Below are 25,693 nucleotides of genomic sequence, written 5' to 3' on the forward strand. Positions count from 1 at the left end.
AAAAAAAAAAAAAAAAAGGAAAGAAGTTTAGCATGCTCAGGAAGGGGCCCTGAGCCAGGGGCAGAGAGGTTACTATCAAGACCTGGCTTTAATCCCAAGTGTCACTCTCTCTCCCCAGGGGCCATTGGACTCGTGACAGTTATCAGTAAGGGCTGCAGCTCAAAGTGTGAGGATGACTCGGAGAACTACTATGTGGGCAAGAAGAACATCACATGCTGCAACTCTGACCTGTGCAATGCCAACGGGGCCCACACCCTGAAGCCACCCACCACCCTGGGGCTGCTGACCGTGCTCTGCAGCCTGTTGCTGTGGGGCTCCAGCCGTCTGTAGGCTCTAGGAGAACCCTACCGTAGCCCAACTGGGCAGAGATGAGCTGCACCCCCACCCCCACCCCACACAGGAGCAACCACCATCACTCCTAACTCCCACACAGGGCTGGCCTTCCCCCCCCAGCCCCCTCCCCCTCTCTCCTGTCTGCTGCTATTTCGACAGCTAGCGCTTTACCCACCTCACCCCATCAGCACTGTGCCCTACCAAGTTCCGATCAGATGTTTCTGCTGCAGGACTCCCTTGCCACCCTACTCTCCAGGGCCTGAGCCAGTGGGTACAGCAGCACTTGGGGAGGGGCCTTGTAGAGGCTGAGATGGGATGGACTGAGCAGAAATGGAGCTGGGAGGTGGGTGTGAGGCACCAGGAGTCCCAGGAGCCAATGCCTGGAGGGGGACAGGCTCTGTGTTTATAGAGTCCCAGGATACAACAGTCATGTAATAAATACCTGCTGGGTAAGTGGAGAGAAGCTCTATCCTTAAGCAGCCCACAATGCGTCTGGTCCCCACCTGGGAGGTATCTGTCCGGGGTCATAGACATGTCACCGACCTTAGGTGGTAGAGCCCCAGTCTTGGTAGGCGCACGGATGTGGCACCTGGTAGGAGATGGGACTGCATATCTCAGGACACCCAGTACCTGCTGTACCGACTCGGGCACACTGCCAAGCTTCTCAGAGCCCTGGGCGCTACTTCTGCTGCCCAGTCTGTGTAAAGGGGAGCCCAGAGCTTCTACAGATAAGAGGATCTCCTGGGAAAGAGAGCATTCTGCAGCCCCCTTCAGCCTCAGTGAATCTACTTTAGGAACGTTTGTTCTAGCTAGTCATGATGGCGCTCGCCTTGAATCCCAGCATCTGAGAGGCAGAAGCAGGCAGAGACCTGTGCATTGGAGGCCAACTTGGTCTACATAGGAGTTTCAGGTCAGCCAGAGCTACACAGACCCTGTCCCAAAACAAAACAAAACAAAACAAAACAACAAACAAAACCCTTTGATTTAATAGTTGCATGTGGCAAGCACATAGGAAATACAAACTTAAAAGGAGCAGGCAGGCAGCTACCCTCACCCACCCCACCCCACCAGCCCACCCCGCCCCATCAGCCCATACTCCTGCCTCTTTTTGCTGAGTCTGTCTGTGCACTTAGAAGCTTCGGAAGGACTGTCTACAGGAGGGCATGCCCACCCTTCCCATCCCTGGGGGAAAAAAAAAACCTTCGAAGGAAGCCTGTCTTATACCTGGAAATACCCTGTGGACCCTGGGTGGGAACCTGCATGTGGATCCCCACCCCCATCAGTGTTAAGATAGCACTATGCCTCTTCCCACCTCCCTCCAGCCTAGTGCACTGCGGGCTTTTTCCAGGTGAGACCAGTCACTAGGGCCTCTGACCCTTCTCTCAGGGGTCATAGGCACTTAAAGCTTTAAATTCCAGGACAGTGAGTAACGGCACAAACTGCGGGCTTTGGGTGCCCGAGAAGAGGAGGCACAGGAGACACAGAGGACCAGTGAAGGGCCCAGTTATGTACTGAGCCAGGGGTCAGAACCCGAGTTCCAGAGTCCAGTGGTAGTAGTGGGATCCCAGTGGCCAGTAGCACAGGAGCCATGCTGAGGGTGGGCCTGGCCAGAGGCTCCAGGGTTCTCAGATGCCCTCAGCCTTTGTGTGTGACCTCAAGTAGGAGGCCTCCCTCTCAACCCTAGGGGAAAGTGAGCATAGACAGGTGGTACGGCTTTTCTAGGCTGTTATCTGAATGACCCTGAGTGCCAACTTCCGCCTTTCCCTCCAGCCCTCCCCAAAAATCTGCCTCCTTCTTCACCCACAAACAAGCCTAGTTTGCCAGGGACTGAGCCCAGGCTCTGGGCAGCCCTGTGTCTTCAGGACACTGAAGATCTAGGGGTCTTCCAGCAGAATGTCACATCTCCTAGGAACATGATGCATGACCTGGGTCCAACAGCAGCCGTGGTGTGTGTGTGTGTGCGTGCACTCTGGGTGGTCCATCTAGGGAACCTTCTGGTTCAGGCTTGCTGCTTTCTCTGGGGTTAATGGATGACAGGACCGAGTTTGCGGGACCCTGCCCCACTCCATCTGCTCAGCAGTGATGGGGCATCTGCCTGGTTCCATGTGCTGCTCCTAACATACCACATCCAGCAGCAGGCTTGGCTGGGCTCTCCTCACACTCCTGCACACCCTAGACCCACCCCACGCAAGGAGTCTGCAGGACAGCAGACTCAGATAAATATGAGAAATATGGGAGTATGAGTTTCTTAACACAAGAGCTGGGGGAACAAAGGAAAGAGGATGCCAGAGCTGACTCGCACGGAATGGCCATCCTCCCGTGGCGGACTCAGCCCATCAGGGACCACGCTTCAGCTGCCCCTTAGCCAAGTCTCTCTCTCTCCCTGTGGTTTGTGCCCACAAGGTGCTGCAGGCCAAGAGTGCCCCAGAGCGGAGAGACTGAGATGAGAGCCTTCACGCCCTACCCTGGAGACTTCCTTGCAATGAGTTATTAAAGTGAGGATGAGGGGAGTAGAAAGCAGAAGGTGCTCTGAGAAGAAAGGAGCCCGTGGATGCCAGGATCAAGTCTATGTCCTGGAATGGGTTTCTAACTCCCTCGTAGTTTCAGCCACCAGTGTAGCACCACTCATCTAGAGGGGCGGAGCTATGGGAGGATGGGGCGGGACCAGAATTGGGAGGGGCGGGGTTTAGGACCTGTCATCCTACTAGACCCCCGACTCCCCACCCCAGCCATCCTGTGCCTTGTGTTCTCCCTGGTAGTCAAAATGAATTGCCGACCTGCCTCGCGGGCAAACACAGGAGCCCTCAAAGAGCCAAAGGTCCCCGAGCAAAGCTTCTGCATACAGCATTCCTATTCATCTAGTGCTGGCAGGGGAAGAGGCATATTGAGCAATCCTTGGCATGGTACTACTGCCTTCTTCCGCAGACACCGCAGTCAGAACAACCAGACCCCGCAGTCAGGGTTCGGCTATGAGGCAGACATGCATTACTTACGAGTGAACCTTCAGCGAGGTGTGCTCAGGTCCCTGAGAGAGGACTCTGGCAATGTGGTCCAGACTGAGGTACGGGAGAGGAAAAGGAGAGCGAAGTGGACAGTGTGTAGAGGCGCAGAGAACAGCCAACAGAAAGGCTGGGAGTAAAGGACGGTGACAGGAACAGAGGGGAGCCTGGAGGTGGGTGCTCATTCACATCCTTCCCTGTCTTAAAGGCCTGGCTACCAATGGGCAGATCTCTCCCCTGGAGGCAAGAGACAGGGTGGACACAGTAGGTGACAGAAAACCCATTCTCTGAGCAATGGACTTAGAGAGCCTTACTTAGTCTCTTCCTTCTGAGGAGCTGCCCCTCCCCAAGCTAGAGTGCAGACCAGGACAAGGTGGTTGTTGCAAGTGTAACCAATACGCGAGGAAGGTTCTTCTTCCAGTCCTTTGGAGCTACCCTGATAGGCAGTGAATTCCTTGTCCAAGGACCCAGGCACTCACTTTGCCAAAGCTCCTAGCTTCAGAAGTAAAACTGAAAAAGACCCGTGCTCTAGTCAGTGACCACAGAGGACTTACCCAGCCCAGCATGGGACAGTGGAGTGACGCTGACCAGGGTATCTGGAAGGCCATCACCCCATCCTTCCCCGGGCTCCCTACCAGTCACTTGCATACAGTATTATTACAGAGTCCTGAAGAGGAGAGACAGCCTGACCTTGGGACCTACCCCTACGCTGAAGGAAAGCGACTGACATTTCACAAACCATGGTCCGCACCTTTAGCCCGGTTGATGTCATTTACATTCATCGCATCCCTCTCCATGCCCCACTTCTCCTCCATCTTGCCTTAAAAGAGGTAAAGGGTAGGGATTATTGGGGTGCACTTGGGATGATCAATATTTTTTTTTGGTGGGCGGGGACAAGTGACGTGGATGCAGACTGTGACTGAAAAACACCCGGAAGACCACGAACGTCCCAGGGGCCGTGCGAAACTGGGATGTCTGGATGGGCTCGCAGCATCCTTGGAGATGCATTGTTTGTTTCCCTGGCAAAGTTCCTCAGCTGCTCCGCAGAAGTTCTGGAATTCTTGGGCTATGCTCATCTGAGCGACTGGATCACTAGAGGGAGCAGGCTTCTTTGTCACTCTTGCACCTGCAGGGCCGAGAGCGGTAGCCTGGTGGCGCTGTACTGCTCGGAGCGTCCCGCCGTGACCCGCCCCGCCCCGAGAAAAGCGAAAGCCGCTCACGCAAAGGACCCAGACTAGACCATCGAGGACGCGCGCGGGGGGAACCAATATCTGTGAGAGCTACTCCAGCTCACGGCGCCGCTGCTTCTGGCGTGCCTCCCCCCCTCGGACTGCTAGAAGAGGTGGTGCTCTCCGGTCCTCGGCGCTCCCAGGCTCCAGGGCCGGCCGGCAGCAGGCACCTGCGCAGCGGGCTCCTGGGCACCAGGTGCCCGCTGCCAAGATGCTGGAGCTGTTGGTGGCGTCGCTATCCCTGGCGCTCGCCTTCTTTGCACTGCTGGACGGCTGGTACCTGGTGCGCGTGCCGTGTGCCGTTCTGCGCGCACGCTTGCTGCAGCCGCGGGTCCGCGACTTGTTGGCGGAGCAGCGGTATGCCGGCCGGGTGCTACCGTCGGACCTGGACCTGCTGCTGCACATGAACAACGCGCGCTACCTGCGCGAGGCGGATGTGGCGCGCGCCGCGCACCTGACCCGCTGCGGGGTGCTGGGGGCGCTGCGCGACCTGAACGCGCACACGGTGCTGGCCGCCTCGTGCGCGCGCTATCGCCGCTCGCTGCGCCTGTTTGAGCCGTTCGAGGTACACACGCGACTGCAAGGCTGGGACGACCGCGCCTTCTACCTAGAGGCGCGTTTTGTCAGCCTTCGCGATGGTTTCGTGTGCGCCTTGCTGCGTTTCCGACAGCATGTGCTGGGCACCTCGCCGGATCGAGTAGTACAGCACTTGTGCAAACGGAGGGTGAGAAGCCCCACCCCGATGCCCCGGCCCTGTTTGGCTCTCAGCCCTCTCCCGCGAGAAAAACCCCTTTGAAGTTCTGGGACTGGTCTGATATCGGGACACGTTTGCACTTTTCCTCTGTGTCCATGAAGTTGCTCTTCTTGGGGTCCCCAGCATCTATGAACCAAGGCTTTACCGTTCAGGCCTAGCCAGTTTGGAATCTGCTTCCAACCACGGAGTTTCTTCTCTCTCTCTCTCTCTCTCTCTCTCTCTCTCTCTCTCTCTCTCTCTCTCTTCTAGAACTGAGATGCTCAGAGTAGGTTTCTCTGCTAGGAGTCTGAGTCCTACTTCTGTGTGTTCTACAGTGCTGAGTCACCCTCTGTGGTCTTTGGTTTGAGTATGGGATAAAAGGATGTCAGTTAGAAGCAGTTGCTGGGAATTCTAGTGGACCCGTGGCCTGGGGGTTGGATTGACCCCAGGGAACCACAAGCCTTGTGTCTTTCCAAGGTTGGAAGGAGGAGAACCCTGTGCCTGCTGGGACCCAAGGCCCCTCCCCAGGGTCCACTCCTCTAGCTAGGTGGCAGAGCTAGCTACTGCAGTATAGCAACTGTGACCTTGGAGACAGCCAGGTTAGTGATGGTTGCCAAGGCAGGCTCCTGAAAAGTACCAGGGCACACCCCACCCTATTGTTCCTGCCTGTCTTGGACAAGTGCCTCCCCTTAGAGTACAGGAATGACCTTACATCAGTGCCGAGGGGCTATATCTGAAGGGAAACACGGGCTCGAGAAGTCCTCCCGGCAGTTGGTGGCAGAGAAGGCTCTCCCTTGCTTGCTTTCTTTATCTAGTCATGAGTTCCTATGAGCTGTTTGGTACTGGTTGATAAAGTGCATGTAAGGGGTGAGGGGACTGGAGGTGCAGCCAAGCAAGCAGTAGGAGCAGGAACTGTCCTGGCAACTCAGCTCAGCTCGAGGCCAGGGGGTTGGCTGGGAGTTTCCATGGTTACGTGGGTCCCAGGCAGAGGCAGATATGGTTCAAGACAGGCCAGGTCTGGGGTAGGGTTCTGTAAGCTGAGCAACTACTCTGGGGCCATGTGCCAGGACGGGGTATCTCTGACAGTGAATTGTGCCCAGAAAGGGCCCAGACTATAGGCCAGTTGTTCCTGGCTGCTGTGTAGCACTTGAGAGCTTCTTACCCAGTATCTTCCCTCACCCTCAGACCTCAGAACCCATCTGCAAGGACTCCCCAGCAGCAGCGTTGTCTGGTAGTCTCCTGCAGGAGCACCTCCCCACATCCTGCTCTTCTCTAGGCAGCTGGTGGTGATCTGTCACCCAGCCGCCCTCACAGTCTTTTTACCTGATTCTGGAGACAGACACACAGACACTTGAAGCGTGGTCCCGCTGGTGAGGGAGGGCCTGGCCTGGCAGAAGTAGGTGGGACAGAAAGAGCTGGAAAGGAGAAAATAGGTTAGTACGGCTTGGGAGAGCACCGGACAGATGTCATAAATTTGGGTGTGGTCCCTGCAAGGTCACAGAGTAGGGTATGCGATAAAGCAAGAGGTCCAGAGGCAGAAGGGCAGCAAGCCTGGCTGCTTGCCCCTTTCCTGGGCCTCTCGCTCAGCGCGCACAGCAGCCCCAGGCTCTCTGAAGCCCCGGCTTCCTGTCTCCCTGCAGGTGGAACCCCCTGAGCTGCCAGAAGATTTGAAGCATTGGATCTCCTACAATGAGACCAGCAGCCAGCTGCTCCGTGCCGAGAGTGGCCTCAGTGACAGAAAGGACCAGTGACTGCCACCTCTGCACCCTCCCTGCCCCACCTGTCAGCCAGTCCCTCCAGGCGGGAATGGGCCGCCTGGGGTGGGTGCACTCCTAACCAGGAATGGCCTCGGACAAGCCTGGCTTCTTCCCGCTTGGCACTCCCCTGTGCTTGCCTCTTTTTTGGGCAGCTGGTGGGGTGGACGTTGTTGTCCCGGCCCGGCTCTGCCTCCTGGGTCCCCATAGCAAGACTGTTCTAGTGTGCCTGGATGCACAGGATCCTGGAGCAGAAGGGTCAGCAGAACCCAAAGTCAGGGCCACTTGTGGCTAAGCAGGCCAGAGCAGTCGTGGGTGTGGCTGGGGCCTGCAGCTTACTCAGGGACAGTGGGCCATCTGGAGGGTCACCTTATAGCAGGGAAGCTAGGCCAGAACCAGCCCAAGGGCCCCCGAGAACACAGAAGGGCATGTGGGTGCTGGTCATTGGCTTAAGATTCTGGTGATACCCACCACTCTTAAGAGGATATACCCTGTTCCAGGCAGGTCACCATGGTGTCGGGGGGGGGGGTCCCATGACTATGCCTAGCACCTGTCCTGTCAGCTCAGGGAGAGGCCAGCTGCTTGAAGCTAGGAACGGCCTCCTTGCTCCCTCTCTGGGAACCACACCTGGAGCCAGAGCCCAAAGCTTCAGTGATGCCCTGCACCCCGCCCCCTGCACCCTCCTCACCCCCACTCGCACCCCCAGCGCTGCTATGCTTGCCTTAGTGCTGTCAAGGGGAAAGCTGCAACCCGTTTTATTTAAAGAAAGCACAAGATTAAAAGAGTTCTCAAGGCGCGTGTGCCGGGGAGGTTCTCCTTTCCGCAGCCCTGCCACCCCGGCACAGACCGACCCACTCCCTGGATGTGTCTTCTGGAGGAACGCAGATGTCATAGGGTGCCCAGGCTTGTGGGCGCCTCTGCACTTAGGGCTAAGCCTGATGAGTCATGGGATTGAGGCCAAGAGTGAGCAGCTGGCCAGAGCCCCAGCTGGCCTTCCTACCGTGGTCCCCCTCCTTGGCCACCCGCCACCCGGAGCCTATGAACCATGCCGCCCGAGTCACGTGCACCTGGCCTATCTTTTCTGTTGCCTTCCTTAGAGTCCCAGGAGGGCCCTAGGAAAGTGGGGTACTGGCAACATGGGGCTCTTCATCCCCTTTGTGGCCAGGGAGACTGGGATCCTGTGGACTTGGAGCAGATGTTTTATGGGGGGTGGGGGAGGTCTGTGCTCTTCCCAGCACCAGTCCATAGTCTGAGGGCCTGGGGGGGAGGGGGAGGGGGTGAGAGACCCCAGATTCAGGCAAGAGTGGAGAAGTTGTGCAGTAGTGTGCAGCTGGGAAGACCTGTCCCATACCTCTGCCCTTCCCACCTCCCACCCTATCCCTGCCCTGAACCTGTAGGCACATGGGTAGGTACTCAGTGTCTTAATTTCAGGGGATTTGGAAAAGGGTGTTTCCTTTTCAGGGTTTAGTAGAGCGGCGCGGGCAGGAGATGGGACTCCAGATAGGAAGTGGTGGGGGTGAGGTGGAGCTTCTGCGGCTGGAACAACTGCCTCCAGGCCTGGAGGGGTACACTGCGTGGACATAGAATTCCCTAGTTAATAATCTAGATGTGTAGCCGTGTAGATACGTTCATAGGTGTGTAGGGCCAAGGTCAACCGCGGGGGCCAGGGCTTTTGCGGTTCCCTGTTGGCACTGGGGACCAGGTAGCTGAGCCTAGCTTGTGGCTTTTTTCAGGCCAGCCCCTCAGGGTGCCAAGCCACCGCTCTCCTGCTTCCCCATGGACTCCCGGCCAGGCTTGACAGGGTTCTCCCAGTCCCACCTCTTTGTCTCTGAAGAGGCCCGAGGCAGTACCCCAGCTTCTCCACTGGGGGGTGATAGCTGTTCAGTCTCCACAGTGATCCAGTAGCCCTGGCCTCTTGCCTCCAAATCCTGAGTTCAATGAGGCTCTCTGAAATTCACAGTGCAGGGGAATGGCCCCGAGAGGGGACCTTTGAGTATGGAGTTGGCCCTAGATGTAGTCCTAGCTGGTGAGATTTAGAGGACCAGGTTGACAGCACAGGAGTTTGTGGGGAAGAGGTGCTTCGCACACCTCTCAGGGATCCTGAGGTATCCTGCCTTATCCTGGTTACTCTCCTTCCCTGCCCCCCTTGCAGTGTGTTGGGCAACCCTCTAGCAATCCTGATTGCCCGTGGGACTCAGGGCCATGGCCCCCTACCTGGGAGAATCCAGGAAGAGCTCCGTGATGCTGCTTTAGTGCCTAGGGCCATTCAGGCCCCACAGCTGCCTCGAACCTCAGAGCACTGAGGAAGGGACAGCCGGAAGCTACACTGGGAATGGGAAACGGCGGCCAAAGGGCTAAGGCTCCTGGGTCCTAAAGAGCTTGAGCTTCCGGCTGGAGAGTTGGCCCCTGAGTGCACTGTTCGATCCACCCTCTGCCTTCACCCCTGGCCACTGCTCTGGGGAGCATTCTGAGTCCAGCATGAGATTGGGGTCTGTAGATAAGGGGACGTTGGCCACAGTCTCATTTGATTCCTCAGCTGTCTCAGGGGAATGGGCAGGCCATTGTAAGAGGGGAGGTGTGCGACAGATTTGTAGAGATGGACACCCTAAGGCACCTCTCTCCTAGGGTAGAGAGGCTGCTGGACTTTGTGTACCTCCCTCTGTGATCTGTTGTATACCTAGCGGGTCTGGACAGACCACCCAGAAGCAGTTGGATTTAGGCGTCAGGGGATGAATGCTAGGGAAGGGTTTCCAGGGCTTAGGAACCTGCGGTGGATTGAGATGGGCTAGTGTGCAGGAAGGGTGACCCAGGGGCCTTGCTCCCTCTAGGTTTCTGGCTCTTCATCTGACATATGAATTAAAAAAAAACTTGCATAAAAATGAGCGTCAGGGGCCTGGAACATGCCAGAATACAGCCTGTCTTCCCTGCAGGCTAGCACTTCGGGTTCCCAGTGCCCAACAAGAACAGAGAGGCTCCTCCGCCCTTGGCTTATTTTATTTTCCGCAAGTTTGGTGGACAGTGAGTGACCTGAGGCTCAGGGAGCTCTGCCCCCCAGAGCCAGGCATATAGAGATGGATGGCTGCAGGTAGCACCCGGCCCTGCCGGGAGAGTGGATAGAGGAGGAACGAGGAGGCTCCCTGTGCGGCTAGAGGCCTGCCACCAAGCCTGGATACCCTGAGTTGCAGAGGTCACGGAAGCAACAGAAGACAGGATGGGCAACGCCAATGCCATCAGGGTCGGTGGCCAGGCAGGAGCTGGAGCAGGAGCGGGTCACCATGGGACTGTGGTTGAAGGGGAACTCTGCAGGGTGGGCAGACAGCAGAACCCCAAGTCACTGGAGCGCCCCTCCCCCCATCTGCCTCTGCACACCCTTCCCATGGTGTGCTGCCTTCTCAAACCCCTCCTGCGACCCGGATCTTAAATCTGCCCAACCCCCACCCAGCCGTAGGACATATTCATGTTGGCACCAGCCTCTGGCGCATCCACACTACCTGGTCCTGTGCCACATTTAGCATATCTGCGCAGAGCCAGGGTTTAAGCCAACTACTGCCTTCCACCCATCCCCACTCCCCATAGCCCTAATGCCACCGTCTTAGTGCAGGTGCTTGAGGGGCTGTACATCTAACTGTGGGCACCATCTTTAAGGTGTGCCCATCAGCACCACCATCAGCACCATCAGCACCATCAGCACCACCACATGCACACGCACACACACCATTCCTGCCCCACTGCCTTCTAGGCTGAGCAAAACAGTGGTGGATGAAAGGGAACATGGAGGGGGGAGGTAAGCCTGACACCAGGTGGACCCCCAGCCCTTGCTGGAACCCAGCCTTACCCGCTTCCACTGTCTCCAGTACAGTCTTACAGGCTGTGTCTTCCATCTTGCACTGAGCAATATTCTTGCATGAGTTAATGGCCGTGGGCTGCTCACAGGTATAGCACCGGAAGGCCTCACCTAGCAAGGGTTAGGGGTCACAGTCTCACCACCTCGCTCCAGGGGCCCCTATTGGAGCCAGGTAGGTGAGAGATAAAGTGACCTGAGATTCTTCCGAGACCCAGATGTCCAAGACAAGTGACAACACCACATCCTGCATCCGTATCTTCCTCCCTGGAGAACAGGCCATGACCAAGACTTCTGTCCCAGAAGCAAGTTGAGATCTAAGACCCAGGAAGCTCACCAAGGGTCCAGAGGATGCCTTGGCCGCAAAGATACCTCTTTCCCATTAGGAGATGGGATAAACCGAGTCCCACAGCAGAGCTACCCCTGCGAGCCTCACTCCAAGCCACTCACCATAGCCCATGCTCCAAGCCGCCAAGAGCAGCAGCCACATGGCCCGGTGAAGGGTCATTCTTCAGTGTTCAGGAGCTGGGAGCCCTGGCTGGCCTCATATTGAGGATTTTATACTCAGCCTCCGGCTTCAGCTCCTGGGTGTTGGCAGGACCAGAGTGACTCAGTAGGGAGGCACAGGACTGGGGATGTGGGTGGTGGACGGGAGCCATCATCACTTACCATCCCTGGGCGGGGCCCCTCTATGGACCTTTTGGGAACCTCTGTCTGGGAGTCTTGGTCCTGCTTCTGCTGGCACACCTCCAGTACTCAACACCATGCGCTGCTGTCCCTCAACTGAGGAAGCCTTTTAAAGCCTGGCTCAACTGGCTCTCAGATGAGCCTCTTGCCTCAGCTACGTGAATGCATCCAATAGGCTAGATAGCCGGGTCCCGAGAACCCCTGAGGCTCAGGTACAAGGCTGCTTTAGATCTGCCTGATATAGGGAACCTCACTGTATCCCGTCTGCCTAAGACTGATCTACTATGCACCCAGATGTATCCACAAAGTAGAGGCTGAGCCACTATGGAAAGGAAGGAGTATCTGATGTGATATAGGTTCTGTGAAGGCAGAGGCAGATATAGGGTCTTAGAACGGCCCCTAGACATCCACTGCCATTCCCCTGACCACAAATGAATGGCTTTTTAGACCAAGCTTGAGCTTCTTGGCTTTAGTCCTGACAGCAGAACTCTACCTACTCTCCTGGACTGATAGTCTCTTCTGACTTCCAGTTCCCTTTCCTGTGCTGGGCCTTTCACGTTATGGGCACCCTGGCTGTTTTCCTATGCCAGAAGGGCCATCTAAGCCTTCACCTTCCATAACCCTCCCCAGTTGAGGTCTCGTTGGTTTTGGCTTTGTTTTGTTGTTGTTTTCCAAGGTTCTAATGAGTCGCCCTGTGGATGGATAGGCGGGTAGGCAGATGAAGGAGTAAGGGAGAAAGGGAGGGAGGGGGGGATAAAAAGACAGGTGGGTGGGTAGACTGATGGATGAACAGATGATGGGGTGGATGGGTGGAGGACAAATGGATAGATGGATGCATGATAGACGGATGATTGACTGCATAGATGGATAGATAATACTTGGCTTTAACAAGTGACAATAGGTGGGTGGTTGGCAGCTTGCATGTGTGCCTCCGTAGGGAGCTGGTGGGTGGTCCACCCCTTACAGACTCTGTAGTAGCAGAATTACAGTCTAACCTTGTGACAGACAGGCTGCAATGGAGAAGGAGCCCTGGTCCAGGCACCTAAGAGGCATGTGTTTTTCTCCTGGCCTTTCTGCTCTTTCTTTGCATGGCCTTGGGATAGCCCCCTTGTCCTTCAAGACCTTGGCTTCCTGTTTATGGATTGCTAGGGCAGGAGCGACCTGGCACTGCTGGGAGAAGCCAGTTGTACAAGGTTTGTAGAAAAGTAAAGAGAAGGTGTGGCTTACAGAGGGAGGGACTGCAGTTCCTACAAGTCAAATAGTGGGGCCACTCATCCCTGGGGCTCTGTCCACAGACCACACCCAGAGGTTGGGAGAGGAGCCAGGGAAAGTCTGGTTCTGAGCCTGAGAGACTGAGCCTAGCCCTGCCCTGCTGGGTGACCCAGGTCTGGCATTCGCTCCAGAATCCCTTCCCTTCATCTGTAAACAGGGTAGATGAGCATCTACGGTACCATGCTCAGCAAGAGTGGGTCTTTGTGGCCCTGTAAGGCCCTTTGGATCAAAGTGCAAGTGAACTTGGAGCCCAGGGCTGGGGAAGGAGTGATCATGAAAGCAGTACGGGCTTATATACTGAGGACAGGAGTCACTGACATGAGGTGGACTCGAGGCTGCCTGAAGGGACCAATTGTCCTGGCTTTTGAAAGGAGGGATGACCTCACAGGTCAGTGATGGCAGGGGAGATGCTGGGTGGAGCAGCAGCCAGGAAAGGGTACCCAGCATCCTCGTGGGCGACCATGCCTTCTTCTGGCCCCTGATCGGTAAGGCCAGGAAGGCAGCCCTGCTGGGCAGGGCAGAATTTATGCCCTTGTTTGGCAGCGTCTCTGTGTGAGTCCGCGCCCTTGTCGCTGGTCCAAGAGAGACCAGGTTCGAACCCAGCACAGGACAGTGTGGGACTTGGAGGGCTTTGAGCTTGGGACAGGGCTTCTCCACGGACCCGAGTGCTGCAGGTGCTGTAGTGTGGCCCTGGGCCAATCATTTCTCCTCTCTAAGCCAGTCTAATCTTTAAATTGGAATGATGACGGTCCCAGCCCTTGAGGTTGCTGGAATGCTCAAGTGAAAGGATGCATGTAAAACCCACCCAGGCCAGGCAAGACTGTCTGCAGAAACTAACAGAGAGGCTCTGACAAGATTCCCTCAAATCATCTCTCTTGTCAACTGACCTGACAGGGACACCTAGGTCCTTCTCCAGATCCAGCCAGGCACCTGAGGCAGTCACCAACTTTTATGCAAGCAGGAGCCAGGACCTCTGCTTGTTCCCTCCCACCCAGCTGGCTACCATCCAGCCCTAGCTGTCTGCCAGATCACCCTGTCTGTTTCTGGGAGTCCGACTCTTCCTCCTTGGCCATACCCTCCACCTTCCACTGAAAGGCACCTGCTAAAATGCAAATCGTACCACTTGCTTCTCTTCTCAAAAACAGTCTCTGGATTTCTGCTACCTTACGGACAGAACGCCCCACCCAGCCCTTGGCACTTGACGCTCACCCACCCCTTCCTGACTCCTGCTGGAGCGTCAGCTTGGCAAGTGAAGGAGCACATTCCCACTGCTCTAAGACCCTTGTTACTCCCACCCAGGATCTGGCCATGCTGACTGTTGAGAGGAGGGAGGGAGGAATGGAAAGGGGATGGGTGCATAGATGGATACTAGAGTGAACGGATCAATGAGAGGACAGACGGATGAGTGGAAGATGAAAATGGTAGGTGGATAGATGTAGTGATAGGTGGATACATAAACGGATGGATGGTTGAAAAGGAGGGTGGACGGGAGGATGGTGGGCAGATGATAGGTAAGATGGACGGAATAGGCAAGTAGATGAATGGATAAATGAGTAGATAGATTAAAGAATGGGTACCCACCAGGCTAATGGAGGTACTTAGAAAGTGGAGGCAGGAGGGTCAAGAGTTCAAGGTCATCTTCAGCTACATCATAAATTTGAAACCACCCTGGTCTGCATGAAACCCCTGCCTTAAAAAAAATGGATGGAGAGTCATCCAGGTAAAGACTGGCATAGGAAACCTGGGAAAGTCATCTTTGGTGGTGAGGATGGGATGTAGGCTAGCTCTGAGAGTGTGTAGGCTGGTAAGTTACAGGGAATCCTCCAACGGCTGGCTAGCTTGGTGGTGGGTAGCAAACGGGGGTCTACATGTATCACATATCACATTCTTGAGCTACACACATGAGGTGAAGACGTCACACTGCGTGGCTGTCAGTCTTCGGCAAAAGTGGCCAGTGCCCTCCACTCATCCACACACAGATAGCACTGACTGGAGGAGAAAGAAGGCTAGGGGCCACCACCACCGAAGATATAACGTTGGAAGGGAAAAAAAAAAGAGGGGGTGACCAAGAGGAACTGGGTGAGAAAGTTCAAGGTGATGACGGGACCATGCCCCCTGTTGACAAGTCAGAACTCAGAATCACATCCCCCAGGCGTGGGTACCCAAACTAGTGGAAGAATCGTAGATTTTAGTTATCCCCATTCTGGAAGTCTATCCCTGTTTTCCCTTCAGAGGCCTCCAGACAAAGGGTCGTAATGCCTAGGTTGTCTACTAGTAATGCCTAGGTTGTGTACTAGTAATGCCTAGGTTGTCTACTAGTAATGCCTAGGAAGATTTGTGGTGGCTCTCACTAGACTGTAGGAGCCCTGTCCTCAGAAGCTGGTGCAGGACTGAAGAGCCCCCACAGGAGATAAAGATGGAGACTCCCAAGTCCCAAGGACAGGGGACCTCCTATGTCTTCAGTCTCCTCTTCTCCAGGTATGGGGTGTCCTTAACGGCATCTGGTCATGGCACACTAGCCTGGGACCAGAGGGTCAGCCAAGCTGTCTGCAGGTCCCCACACAGCCTGCACCTGTGATGGAGAGATCATGGTCCCAGTAGGAGAGGGGAACTTTTCCCAGTGAGCTTTTCCTCTAGCCCAACCTCTGCCCACTTATCAGACTCCCCACAGGTCCTAAGGCCTAGAAGGCAGAAATCTCCTGGTCTGCATGGTGTCCCAAACCTGGGGACTGTCCTTGCTTATGATACGAAACTTTAGGAGACGGGAGAGACTCACTGAGATAGGGTTGGAGTCAGGGATGTGGCACAGATGCCCCTCTCCCTGCCCACAAGGCAGATCAGTATCCAGAAACGAGACTCGGGAGACTGATGCAGGTGGCCATTATATTTCTTCTAGGCATTAGGGAACTGGGATGTCAGGGACAAGGGAGCGGAGCTAGATGGCCATGGCTTTACAGCAGGACACCCAAGAGAAAGAGAAGTGCCAGGGCAAGGACCAGGCCACCAGGACTGCCCAGGCTGGGTGCCCCGTCCACGTTGCATAGGTCAGAATTACAGCAGGACACTGGCCGGGTTTGCCCAATGCCATCCACATCTGAAGGTTCACACTTGCTGGCGCAGGACTTGGTCACCGTGGAGTCCCCCAGGAAAGGGAACACTGTAGGATGCACAAAGTGTCAACCTGAAGGACTATTCCTTTATTGCCTCTGTGCCCCAAGTTCAGGGGCCACCCACTCTGGGATCACCCACCCCACTAGCCTAGATTCCCCTTTCTCCAGGACCACTGAAGCCTGTGATGTACAAGGGACACCTATGGCATCTCGAATTGGTCTGTAGGGAAGGATTTGTAGGTAATACAGAATGTAAAACCCAAGTTGTGAGACAGCCAGTCCTTTACAAGGACTTCCAAAAAAACTTCAGGGGCCTCCCATGATGGGAGAGGGGGAGGGGGGGGTTGATGGCCGGGACAGAAAGTCTCTTGGCAGAAATGGTGGGATGATGGTGGTGCAGGCTGTGTGGGGACCCAGATGGCCAGGGACACACAGATCCTACTGACCAATCTCCCGGGAGTAGAGCGTAGTCTTGCACATGGTTTCATTGATGTGGCATCGGGTGGTGGTGACACAGTCGTATGCGCTCACAGGTTCCGCACAGGTGTAGCACTGTAAGGCCATAGCTAGGAGAGGAGGGGTGAGAGGGCAGTGAACAGGCCTTCCTGTCTCAAAAGCCCAAAACGTCTGCGGCCAATGTCCAGCTCTGCCAAGGAGGCTTAGTCTCAGGAGACAAAGACACTAGCCAGGGACCAGATGCCCACTAACCAAGCTCAGGGGAGACACCACGACCAGTGAACCAGGGTCTTACAGAATGTGCCCCAGGAACAGTGGGCTCAACCTGGGACCAGGATGGGGACAGCTGATCAAAACACACACACACACACACACACACACACACACACACACACACACACCACAACCACAGGTCAATTTAAGCATTGTTAAGGGCAGATGCCCTTGCACTTCCTCATCACCAACTGCCCTTCTGTTGAAGTGCTGCCTGTCCGGGGGTCAGGCAAGCAGGTCCTTGGAACACTGGGTGGGAGCTGCACCGAGGAGTTCACAGGTACCAGCTTGGTCTCCCTGAGGGGAGGGCTGCAGCTGTAGATCCTGGCTGGAAGGCACTGTACTCTGTCTTGCCAGCATCCCAGACCCAATCCCAGAAGCCCCAGTAAGCTTAGCTTGTCTCCAAGCAATCCAGACACACAGGGAAGTCACCCCTCCCCCAACCCCACACAGACAGTGACCTGGTAGGGCCTCTGCCTCTGGTCCAGTCAACCTCTCCAAGGACTGTATGGAACAGCCTGGCTTGAGCCCTTACCACTGAGCACATAACGGGTTGACAGTCAACATCATGTCGCCACTTGTTTGTCTCACACTGTCTCTGGACATTTCTGGGTGTCCTTTCCCTAATTACATATCCATCGTACCCAGAGACCCAGGCCATCTGCCCCAGCGTCTGAGATCTCCCCTCTTCTCCTGCTCAAAGGCTTGCATTAGCAACCACCCAGTATACTGAGGCTCTCCACTGGCACCTAAGGCTTTGGTGATAGCTTCTGTCCACCTGGCCAGTCCCTGCTCTGCGTTCTCCCTCTCCGAAACTCCCCCATGAGGAACTCTCTCTGAGAACAGTCGCGGGGACCCCAACCCCTGCTGCTCCCGTGCTCCCCCCCCCCCCCCCCCGCCCCCGTGCCCCCCCCCCCCCGTGCTCACCAAGCTCCCCGAAGGTGCCCAATATCAGTGCCAACAGCACCATCCAGGTCCCCTGCATGATCGAGGTCCTCACTCAGGCCTGCCTGGTGGGGAAATGCCTACAGCAGTGGTGGTCTGACCGGTTGGCTAAGCAGATTAGAGGAGGATCAGATTTCTGGAGGGCCTGCCCTGCTTCCTCACCCACACCCCATTCTCCAGGGCTCCCTGGGGCTCCCTCGGACCCTACCCAGCCCTCTCAGACTGTTCGAGCTCCACCCCTCAAAGCTGCTGTTCCACCCTTCCCAGGCCCCTCTCTTCCCCATAGGATGTAGGGTTTCTTTCTTTTCCCACTGGGGACCCTTCCACACCACCCTGCAACTCCTAGCTAAGGAAATCTTCCAGATTCCTCCTTCCGGGACAGGTCAGGGGTCTTCAGGCTGCACAGAATGAGACAATAGGACCTGGGTTCTCCTGCACTTTCCCAGCTGTGGTAAAGAGCTTTACCTTGTGGCCTTCTCCAGAGCCATGGCCCGGGCAACTCTCGGATGGAATCTTTCCAAGATGATCTTGCCCCTCCCAGCTCCTCTGAAGTGGTCAGGGGGAAGGTGAGGTGTGCCAAATTGCCACTGACAACCGGCCCAGAGTTTACTCAAAGGCCTAAGGAACAAAGACAGAACTTGCTTGATCAACAGGAAGGTTTTTTGGAGGATGGGTGAACTGGGGAAGACCCAGGGTTGCTTTGGGGGACACTATTTCATGTTTCCTGGCTCCCTCCACCTCCTCCTTCCTCCCTCTACTGAAGGTCAAGGGGTAGGAAAAAGCAATTCGAAACCTGTGGGTCTTGACCCCTTTGGGAATCCTCTATCTTTTAAAAAAAATACATTATGATTCATAACAGTAGTAAAATTACAGTTATGAAGTAGCAACAAACATAATTTTATGGGTGGGGGGTTACCATAACATGAGGAACTGCATTAAAGAGTTGCAGCATCAGGAAGGCAAGAGAGTCATTGGGTTGGAGAAAAGAAAGGAACTCTCTCTCTCTCTCTCTCTCTCTCTCTCTCTCTCTCTGTGTGTGTGTGTGTGTAGAGTGTAGTGGCCTTTCCCCAGACAGGATGCTACTACAGGGATCCCCATGACCTGGCTGCACCTGGCACGACCTGATTTCCCACAGTTATCTTCCTATGTAGGGGTGGGGGCACAGCTGCCTGCCTGATTCTGTGAGTGGTAAAGACCACACTATCGCTGGGCTTCCCAGGTATCTTCTTAGTTCAGCATCCCGACCTCACTCCTACCCTGGCTTTGTTCTTGATATGCCCCCAGCAAGGGATGTCCACTCTTGCCTCTGCCCTCAGGAGCTCCACTGGGGTCTGGCTTCACCCCGCACGAGCAGTCTTCATCTGCCTAGGCTCTGGACCAACCACTGTACTTCCCAGGGCTTTCCTAGCCTGGCATGAGTCAGACGCTCAGCCTGCCAACTGTATTTTTCCTTGTGACAGTTCTGGAGGGACAGAGCACTAATTAATTTTAGTGTGGATAAAGAAACTAGGTTCTGAGAAGTTAATTGACTAAGACAAGGTCACCTAGCAAGCCGGGTGGCATCCCAAGCCTGTCTGATTTGGCAAATCATTCGCCACGGATGGCCATGACCACACAGCTGTAGGGACGGATGTGCTGAGGTTAACTGGATTAGACAGCCCACTTCACACCCATGTGTGTCCTTTGGTCAAACCCGATCTCCCCACCGCACCCAGCTCAGCTCAGCTCCTTCCTATCCTTGGGCCCAGGGCCTCCAACTCTGCCTCACCTCCTGGAATATGCTGACCCCCCTAAGTATCACTCTTAGAATTAACACCCACCCAAGCTGAACCTGGGAAGTCCCCATCTTGGGGCAGGAAGGAATGTAGCCTAGCCAGGGTCTGGGCTGGCTCGGTCTGGGAGACCTCTGCTCTGAGAAGTCCACATTCCTTCCCTTCCCAATTCCAGAAACCTTTGGATCAAAGCTTAATGTGTGACTAGGGTCAAGGCTCAGAGTGTAACCTGATCAAGATTCAGAGTATAAGGGAGTCAGAGCTCCGAGTGTTACCAGGATCAGGGCTCAGGATGTAATTGCAATCAAAACTCAGAGTATGACCAGGAACAAAGCACGGTGATTAGAATCAGGGATTAGTATATATCCAAGATCAGTTCAGTGTGTGACTGGGGTCAGGCCTTATGGGTGTCTGGGCTTAGGGCTCAGAGGAGGACTATGGAGGACTTCTATAGCACTGCTACTCTGCTAGGGCATTGCGGCTTCTCCTCTGGGGTTGCCGACATTGAGAAGTCACGCTAGAGCTGGGTTCAGGGGTCAGATTCCACCTCTCAGCCCCTCTCACATGGCACAGCTACTGTTTTCTGGGCACACCGGGACTGTGCAGGGGAGATCTTTCCCAGAACGTGTCTAGACCCCTTCCCTCTGTGACTACAGCACGAATGAGATGAGCTGTACCATGGCATGGTAGACAGGGAGGAGCCCATGAGCGGAGACTCTGCACTGACTCCTGTCTTTGTTTCTCAAAGTTATGGAGATCAGCAGCAGAGACCTGTCTTTGGATGTCTGGGAAAGGGTACACGGCTTGCCACCCTGAGCCCAGGATAGCCCTGAGCCCAGGATAGCCCATGGAGGAAGGTCTGGATGGATGCTCTCTCAAGTTCAGGAAAGTCCTGCCTCTACCTTCCCTGTCTGTGGCTCTTCCTTTGTCCTCTTACACCATCCTCCAGGACCATCCGTACGCTGTGAGTACCTCTGCTTTGTGGACGGATGCCCTGGCCTCAATGGAAGAGCTGGCCATGCTGGGACCATTTGTGATCCTGTATCCCACCTACAGCTACTCAGAGTTACACTGGCCACGCTCGACTTCAACCCAGAGTGGTCCCTTGTGGGAACAATACCCACATGCCTTTCCTGCCAGGTAGCCATACCCCGCTCCCCCTATAGCCAGCCAGGCTCTGCTGACTCCAGGAAGGACGAAGGGTCTATCATCTTTCCTTGGGCTCCGACTCTTCTGCCCCCTCCACAGGCGCATCCAGGAGAGCAAACAAGTGACTCTTGAATATTCCCCCACTGAGAAGGAAGTATGCTCACAAACAGGATCGAGGATGGTGCTCTGTTCCTCCAGGATCTTTCCAATAGGATGCTGCTGGGCATGAGCCTCTGTGCACCAGCCTCTGGACCTATGGAGTACTGACATTCACAGTCTCATCCTGAAGGGGGGGGGGCAGGAGATATCTTCTCCACACCCACCCTTTGCACCCGCCAACCAGACATCAAAGGGATGTTTCTAGAAGGGCCCCAGGGGAACTGGAGATGCCCCCTCCTGCAGATACCCCCCCCTGCAATTATAAACCACCCTAGTCCTTACTACCATAGTGCAACTCTGCCTGGAGGCTTCCAGGAAGGTATAAACGTGGCAGGGATTGTGGTTTAACTTGAGCCTTTCCCAAAGGACTTGTGGGGTACTCAGAAGAAACCCAAACCTCACGTCAGCCTCCCAGACTGCCCCTCGCTTGAAAGTCTGCCTTGAGACCTCTGATTTTGCAAATCTGTCGCCTCCCACGGCCATGACCATACAGCAGTGGACACTAACTGGTCTGGACAGGGGACAAAGGCATCTACAGAAGTGGCATCCAGCAAACACTGGGGATACTTCAGAGCCTGCCCATCGAAGCAGTGGAGGCCACACCCCTCCCACAGGCCCCACCCACTACACCTCCCATCCGGTGCTCTTAGAGTGTGTCATAGCCTTGATAATAAGGGTGACGAGCCTCTGCTTTGTTACCCTCTCAGCACCCCTCTTTCCTTGGCCTCCCTGTGTGCGTGTCCTCTGACCATTTCCCGTGGCACTGCCCTGTGGGCACAAGTAGAGGGTGGTGCACTTCTTGGCACATGGGACAAATATTTCCTTCTTGGACTCGTCTTTTTTTTTAAAAAAAGATTTATTTATTATTATATATAAGTACACTGTAGCTGTCTTCAGATGCACCAGAAGAGGATGTCAGATCTCATTAGAGATGGTTGTGAGCCACCATGTGGTTGCTGGGATTTGAACTCTGGACCTTCGGAAGAGCAGTCGGTGCTCTTAACCACTGAGCCATCTCTCCAGCCCCAAGTTCTGTCTTTCAATTCAGTCCCCTCTCCCAAGTCACCCTATGAAACCCAGGCTGACCTGAACCTTCAGTCCCAGCCTCCCAAGTCCTAGGAGGCTTCCACGTGTATTATTTAATAGATTCTTGTAAAGTAATTTATGACTTTCAATTTTGCATCTCATTTACCTTTATCTTTTGTTGTTGGTGTTTCTCTATGTCTCCCTGTCCTGTCCTGAACTCAATTTGCAGACCAGGCAAGCCTTGAACTCAGAGACCTACCTGCCTCTGCCTCCTGAGTTCTAGGTTTAAAGGCATGCACCATCACAGCCTAGCTTTTTTTTTTTTTTCCTTTCTAATTTTCAGAAGTATTATTGGCTACATCTCACATACCTGGCAGCTCACACATTTCAAAGTGTGTTTGCTGAGTGTGGTGGCACCCACCTGTAATCCCTGCATTTGCGTGAGAAATGATAGCTGGGAGTTCAAGGCCAGCTTGGGCTACAAACTGACATGCTGAAGTGGGTGTGTGGGAAGATTGCACTCAACAAGCTGAACAGTTTTGGCATAGCCGCAGACATCTGCAAACATCACTTGTTGGGTTGCCGTGTCCCATTATCTCAGAAAGGAAGCCCATGCTCCTAGCTAATGTACCATCCCTCCATTCCCATGGCGTTGTGAAAGACACCCTTGGTCTTCAGCCAGGTTTCTTGACACGCAGCTCCTAAAAGCTCCTGAGTGTCTTTTATAAGTTGATGAATGACAGACAGGTGGATGGATGCCCCTTGGTAGTTCCAGGATGGGGCCGATCACCTAAGAGATACTAACACAATTGATGGGTGGGGATTTTGATCCACACCCCAAGTCTCCTCTGAGGACAGAAGAGGGACTGAAAGCTGAGCTGATCACCAGTGGCCAATGATGTAATCGATCGTGCCCACATAATGAAACCTCTTTAAAACCCCAAAGGGATGGGACTCTCAGCCTCTGGGTTGCTTAACACAAGAGGTTATGGGTTTCTTGGGAAGATAATGAGGAATTACTCATGCTTAGAAAGGCACTGGGGCCCTGCTGTTCCTGAGTGGACCCCAAGAAATCAGGTGACAGTTTTAACCATTTTTTTTTTTTTAAATCAAGAACATGGAGCAGGGCAGTGGTGGCGCATGCTTTTAATCCCAGCACTTGGGAGGCAGAGGCAGGTGGATTTCTGAGTTCAAGGCCAGCCTGGTCTACAGAGTGAGCTCCAGGACAGCCAGGGCTACACAGAGAAACCCCGTCTCAAAATAAATAAATAAATAAATAAATAAATAAATAAATAAATAAATAAATAAATAAAATCAAGGACATGACCAAAGGGCCTGAGAGCACTGGTTGCTCTTCCAGGTCCCGAGTTCGATTCCCAGCAACCACATGGTGGCTCATAACCATGTAAAATGAGATCTGATGCTCTTTTCTGGCCTGCAGGTATACATAATAAATAAATAAATCTTTAAAAAAAAGACCAAAGATGCCAAAACATCTTATGGAAAGATGGAGAGCAAAGGATGTGAGGCGGGCATAGATTTGGGGTCAGAGCCCTCAACCTGTAGGATATCTCATGTGGGCCACACATGGCTGGGTACCTGAGCTGCATTGACTTGGAGAAGATCAGCTGGAGCCCACTGTGGGAACGCTTGCTGGCTGACCAAAAATCCTGAAAGTTGATGATCCCATGATGAGGACTTTCTTGACAGACCCAGTAAAACTAGACTCAGGAAGGAAGTGGCGCTGGGCAGGCTCCTGCCTACCTGCCTGGGATGATGGTTTCCTCAGGAGCCTTGCCAGAGATTCCTTGCTCTGCACACACCCTGTGCTTTGCATGCGCAGCACGTGACATGCAGATTTCGGTAACTGCAGCAGTTCAGACAAAGTACACTGGACATCACAACAGTGCCTCTTCCTCCAACCACAGCTGACAAGCCCTGACCCACATGCCTAAGACCAACAGACCGCTATGACCAAGAAGTTTGGGCACACTTCCCCATTTGCCTTTCTCCCTGCCACAGCCTCTGTATGACATGTTCCCACTGAACACCCCCAAACACACACTCTACTCTTGGAGACTCTGATGTTTACAGTGGCCAAAGAAATGTACAAGCATTTTTAATGACCAGAGATACTGAATGGTACAGTAGAAGGACATACGTTGGCTGTCCCCTTCTGCCCGGTGCGTCGCCCTTGTCTGTTTCCAGTCTTCCCTAAACCCCTGCCATTTCATGCAGAGTCCTAGAGAACAAAGTATTCTGTCCCATTTGAAGGGTTAGCCCTGCAAAAGTGTGGGTCAGGACCTCACTCCTGTAGACGGGTGACTGGGATTTCATAGCCTGAACAGGTCATAGTGTATGTGTTCGCTCATGGGGATGCGTATATGGGTTTCCACCCTGTGGCTGCTGTGTGTGAATAGCCCTGCCCTGAGCAATTGTGGGCCAGTTTCTACTTGCGTATATGCCTGGGGCACCACTTCCGGGTCTTACCATAGCCCTGAGTTTAATTGTCCGATTAATCTAATCATGGGATTAGAGTCAATTTTGGGGCCTTTTTATCTTCTGAATGAGCTAGCATTTAAGGAATCTTTTTCAGCCACACAGGAAGCTGAAGTAGGAGCGAGCCTGGGCTATATACAATGGGACCAATTCTCAAAATAAGCAAAAGATCTTTGGTTTTACTTTGTGTCTTTTGACCTGGTGAGAGAGGTCTGGACCCTTCTTTTCTTGCTTTGGCTGCTAGTACAGCAGCTGGCTGTCCTTCCCCACTGCCCTGAGCAATACTGTTATTCATTTGGGCATTGCTGGCACAAGCTACGTCTTTTCCATGGTTTGCCTGGTGCTGAGGCTCCAGCTTTCTGTCAGTTGCTCTCTGCTTGGTCATCGCCCTTCTCGTGGGCGTCACCTTTTGCGAGCGTTTATTTTTGTGAGGGCCTTGCCAAGCTGAGGACAAGCAAGTCCAGGGCAGGGCTTGCCTGTGTTTCCTGGCAGGTATCAACTGTGATGTGCTTCTGGTCTTCCGAAACCAGGAGCCAGAAACTTATCCCCAGGCCTGGTTGGGAACTGGAAGTTAAATATTTACCGGGCACAAATTCTAGGCACTTAATTCCCTGTGTCCATACTAAGGTGAGTGGATATGCTGTCTGGGCAGCACTATTCAACTGCCCCGGGGGCACAGCTTTCTCGTTGCAGATTTCTGATGGGTACCTGGAGGCAGAGTGTCTGCCCAGGGTCACACAGGGCGTGGACAGCTTTCTGGGAGACATAGGCAAAGCAAACCAGGTCAGGACATGGTAGGAAAGACAGAACGGGACACGACGTCAGAGACACAAGGCCAAGAAGATAGCAGGTTTCCCCAAGAGCTCCCGACTACAGAAGTGGATGGTCACCAAAGGCCTGTGGTCAGCAAACACCATTCCTTCTCTGTAGAAGCCTTCTTCTCCACCTGCCCAACTGTACATCTGTAGGATGCTTCTGGAATCTCATTGAGAGTGAGTGTGCTCATTGGTGCCAGGTCAGGGTTCCCTTCAGCCTTCAAGCCCAGGTTAGGGTGCTCCTCCAGTGCCCCAAACCCCAGATCAAGGGTCCTCTTTAAATGCTCTCAGCCCCAGGTTAGAGTGCTCCCCAGCCCTTAGCCCCAGGTTAGAGTGCTCCCCAGCCCTCAGCCCCAGGCTAGAGTGCTCATCAGACCTCAGCCCCAGGCTAGAGTGCTCCCCAGCCCTCAGCTCCAGGTCTGGGTGCTCCTTGGCTCCTAATCTCAACTTTGGAATACTCCTCTGCACATCAGATCAGGGTAATACTCAGGTGCCCCAGCCTCAAGTTAGGGCATTCTTCAAGGGCCTACAGACTCAGCTCCTCCTCATAGCCTGCTCAAGAACAGAATCAGCCATCTACAGGCCCCTGTGACTTTCAGGCCCTGTGTCTACCTGAAGATAGACAGGCTCTTTGTAGAAGA

General features: G+C 54.3%; 4 protein-coding genes across 4 annotated transcripts in view; 2 read left to right on the plus strand and 2 right to left on the minus strand.

Moving 5' to 3' along the window:
• Psca (prostate stem cell antigen) overlaps nt 1–786 on the plus strand; it is a 2,299-nt gene extending 1,513 nt beyond the window's left edge. Inside the window, exon 3 of the mRNA XM_021217383.2 lies at nt 119–786. Coding sequence (XP_021073042.1) covers nt 119–330 — 212 coding nt within the window. The 3' untranslated portion in view covers nt 331–786. The remainder of the gene's footprint in view (nt 1–118) is intronic.
• Nucleotides 787–4,709: 3,923 nt separating this feature from the next.
• Them6 (thioesterase superfamily member 6) lies at nt 4,710–7,842 on the plus strand. The gene is made up of 2 exons (XM_021217347.2): nt 4,710–5,285; nt 6,935–7,842. Exons 1-2 carry the CDS (start codon nt 4,773–4,775, stop codon nt 7,043–7,045), a joined length of 624 nt encoding a protein of 207 aa, XP_021073006.1. The 5' UTR covers nt 4,710–4,772; the 3' UTR covers nt 7,046–7,842.
• Nucleotides 7,843–10,026: 2,184 nt separating this feature from the next.
• On the minus strand, nt 10,027–11,424 carry Slurp1 (secreted LY6/PLAUR domain containing 1). Its single transcript, XM_021217402.2, has 3 exons — nt 11,340–11,424; nt 10,884–11,003; nt 10,027–10,348 (listed from the first exon to the last, which is right to left on the minus strand). Exons 1-3 carry the CDS (start codon nt 11,395–11,397, stop codon nt 10,194–10,196), a joined length of 333 nt encoding a protein of 110 aa, XP_021073061.1. The 5' UTR covers nt 11,398–11,424; the 3' UTR covers nt 10,027–10,193.
• Nucleotides 11,425–15,717: 4,293 nt separating this feature from the next.
• Nucleotides 15,718–17,714, minus strand: Lypd2 (LY6/PLAUR domain containing 2). Its single transcript, XM_021217381.1, has 3 exons — nt 17,615–17,714; nt 16,405–16,524; nt 15,718–16,005 (listed from the first exon to the last, which is right to left on the minus strand). Exons 1-3 carry the CDS (start codon nt 17,670–17,672, stop codon nt 15,800–15,802), a joined length of 384 nt encoding a protein of 127 aa, XP_021073040.1. The 5' UTR covers nt 17,673–17,714; the 3' UTR covers nt 15,718–15,799.
• Nucleotides 17,715–25,693: the final 7,979 nt, after the last annotated feature.

Source organism: Mus pahari, chromosome 17 (genome assembly GCF_900095145.1).
Source record: "Mus pahari chromosome 17, PAHARI_EIJ_v1.1, whole genome shotgun sequence".
Taxonomy (NCBI): Eukaryota; Metazoa; Chordata; class Mammalia; order Rodentia; family Muridae; genus Mus; species Mus pahari.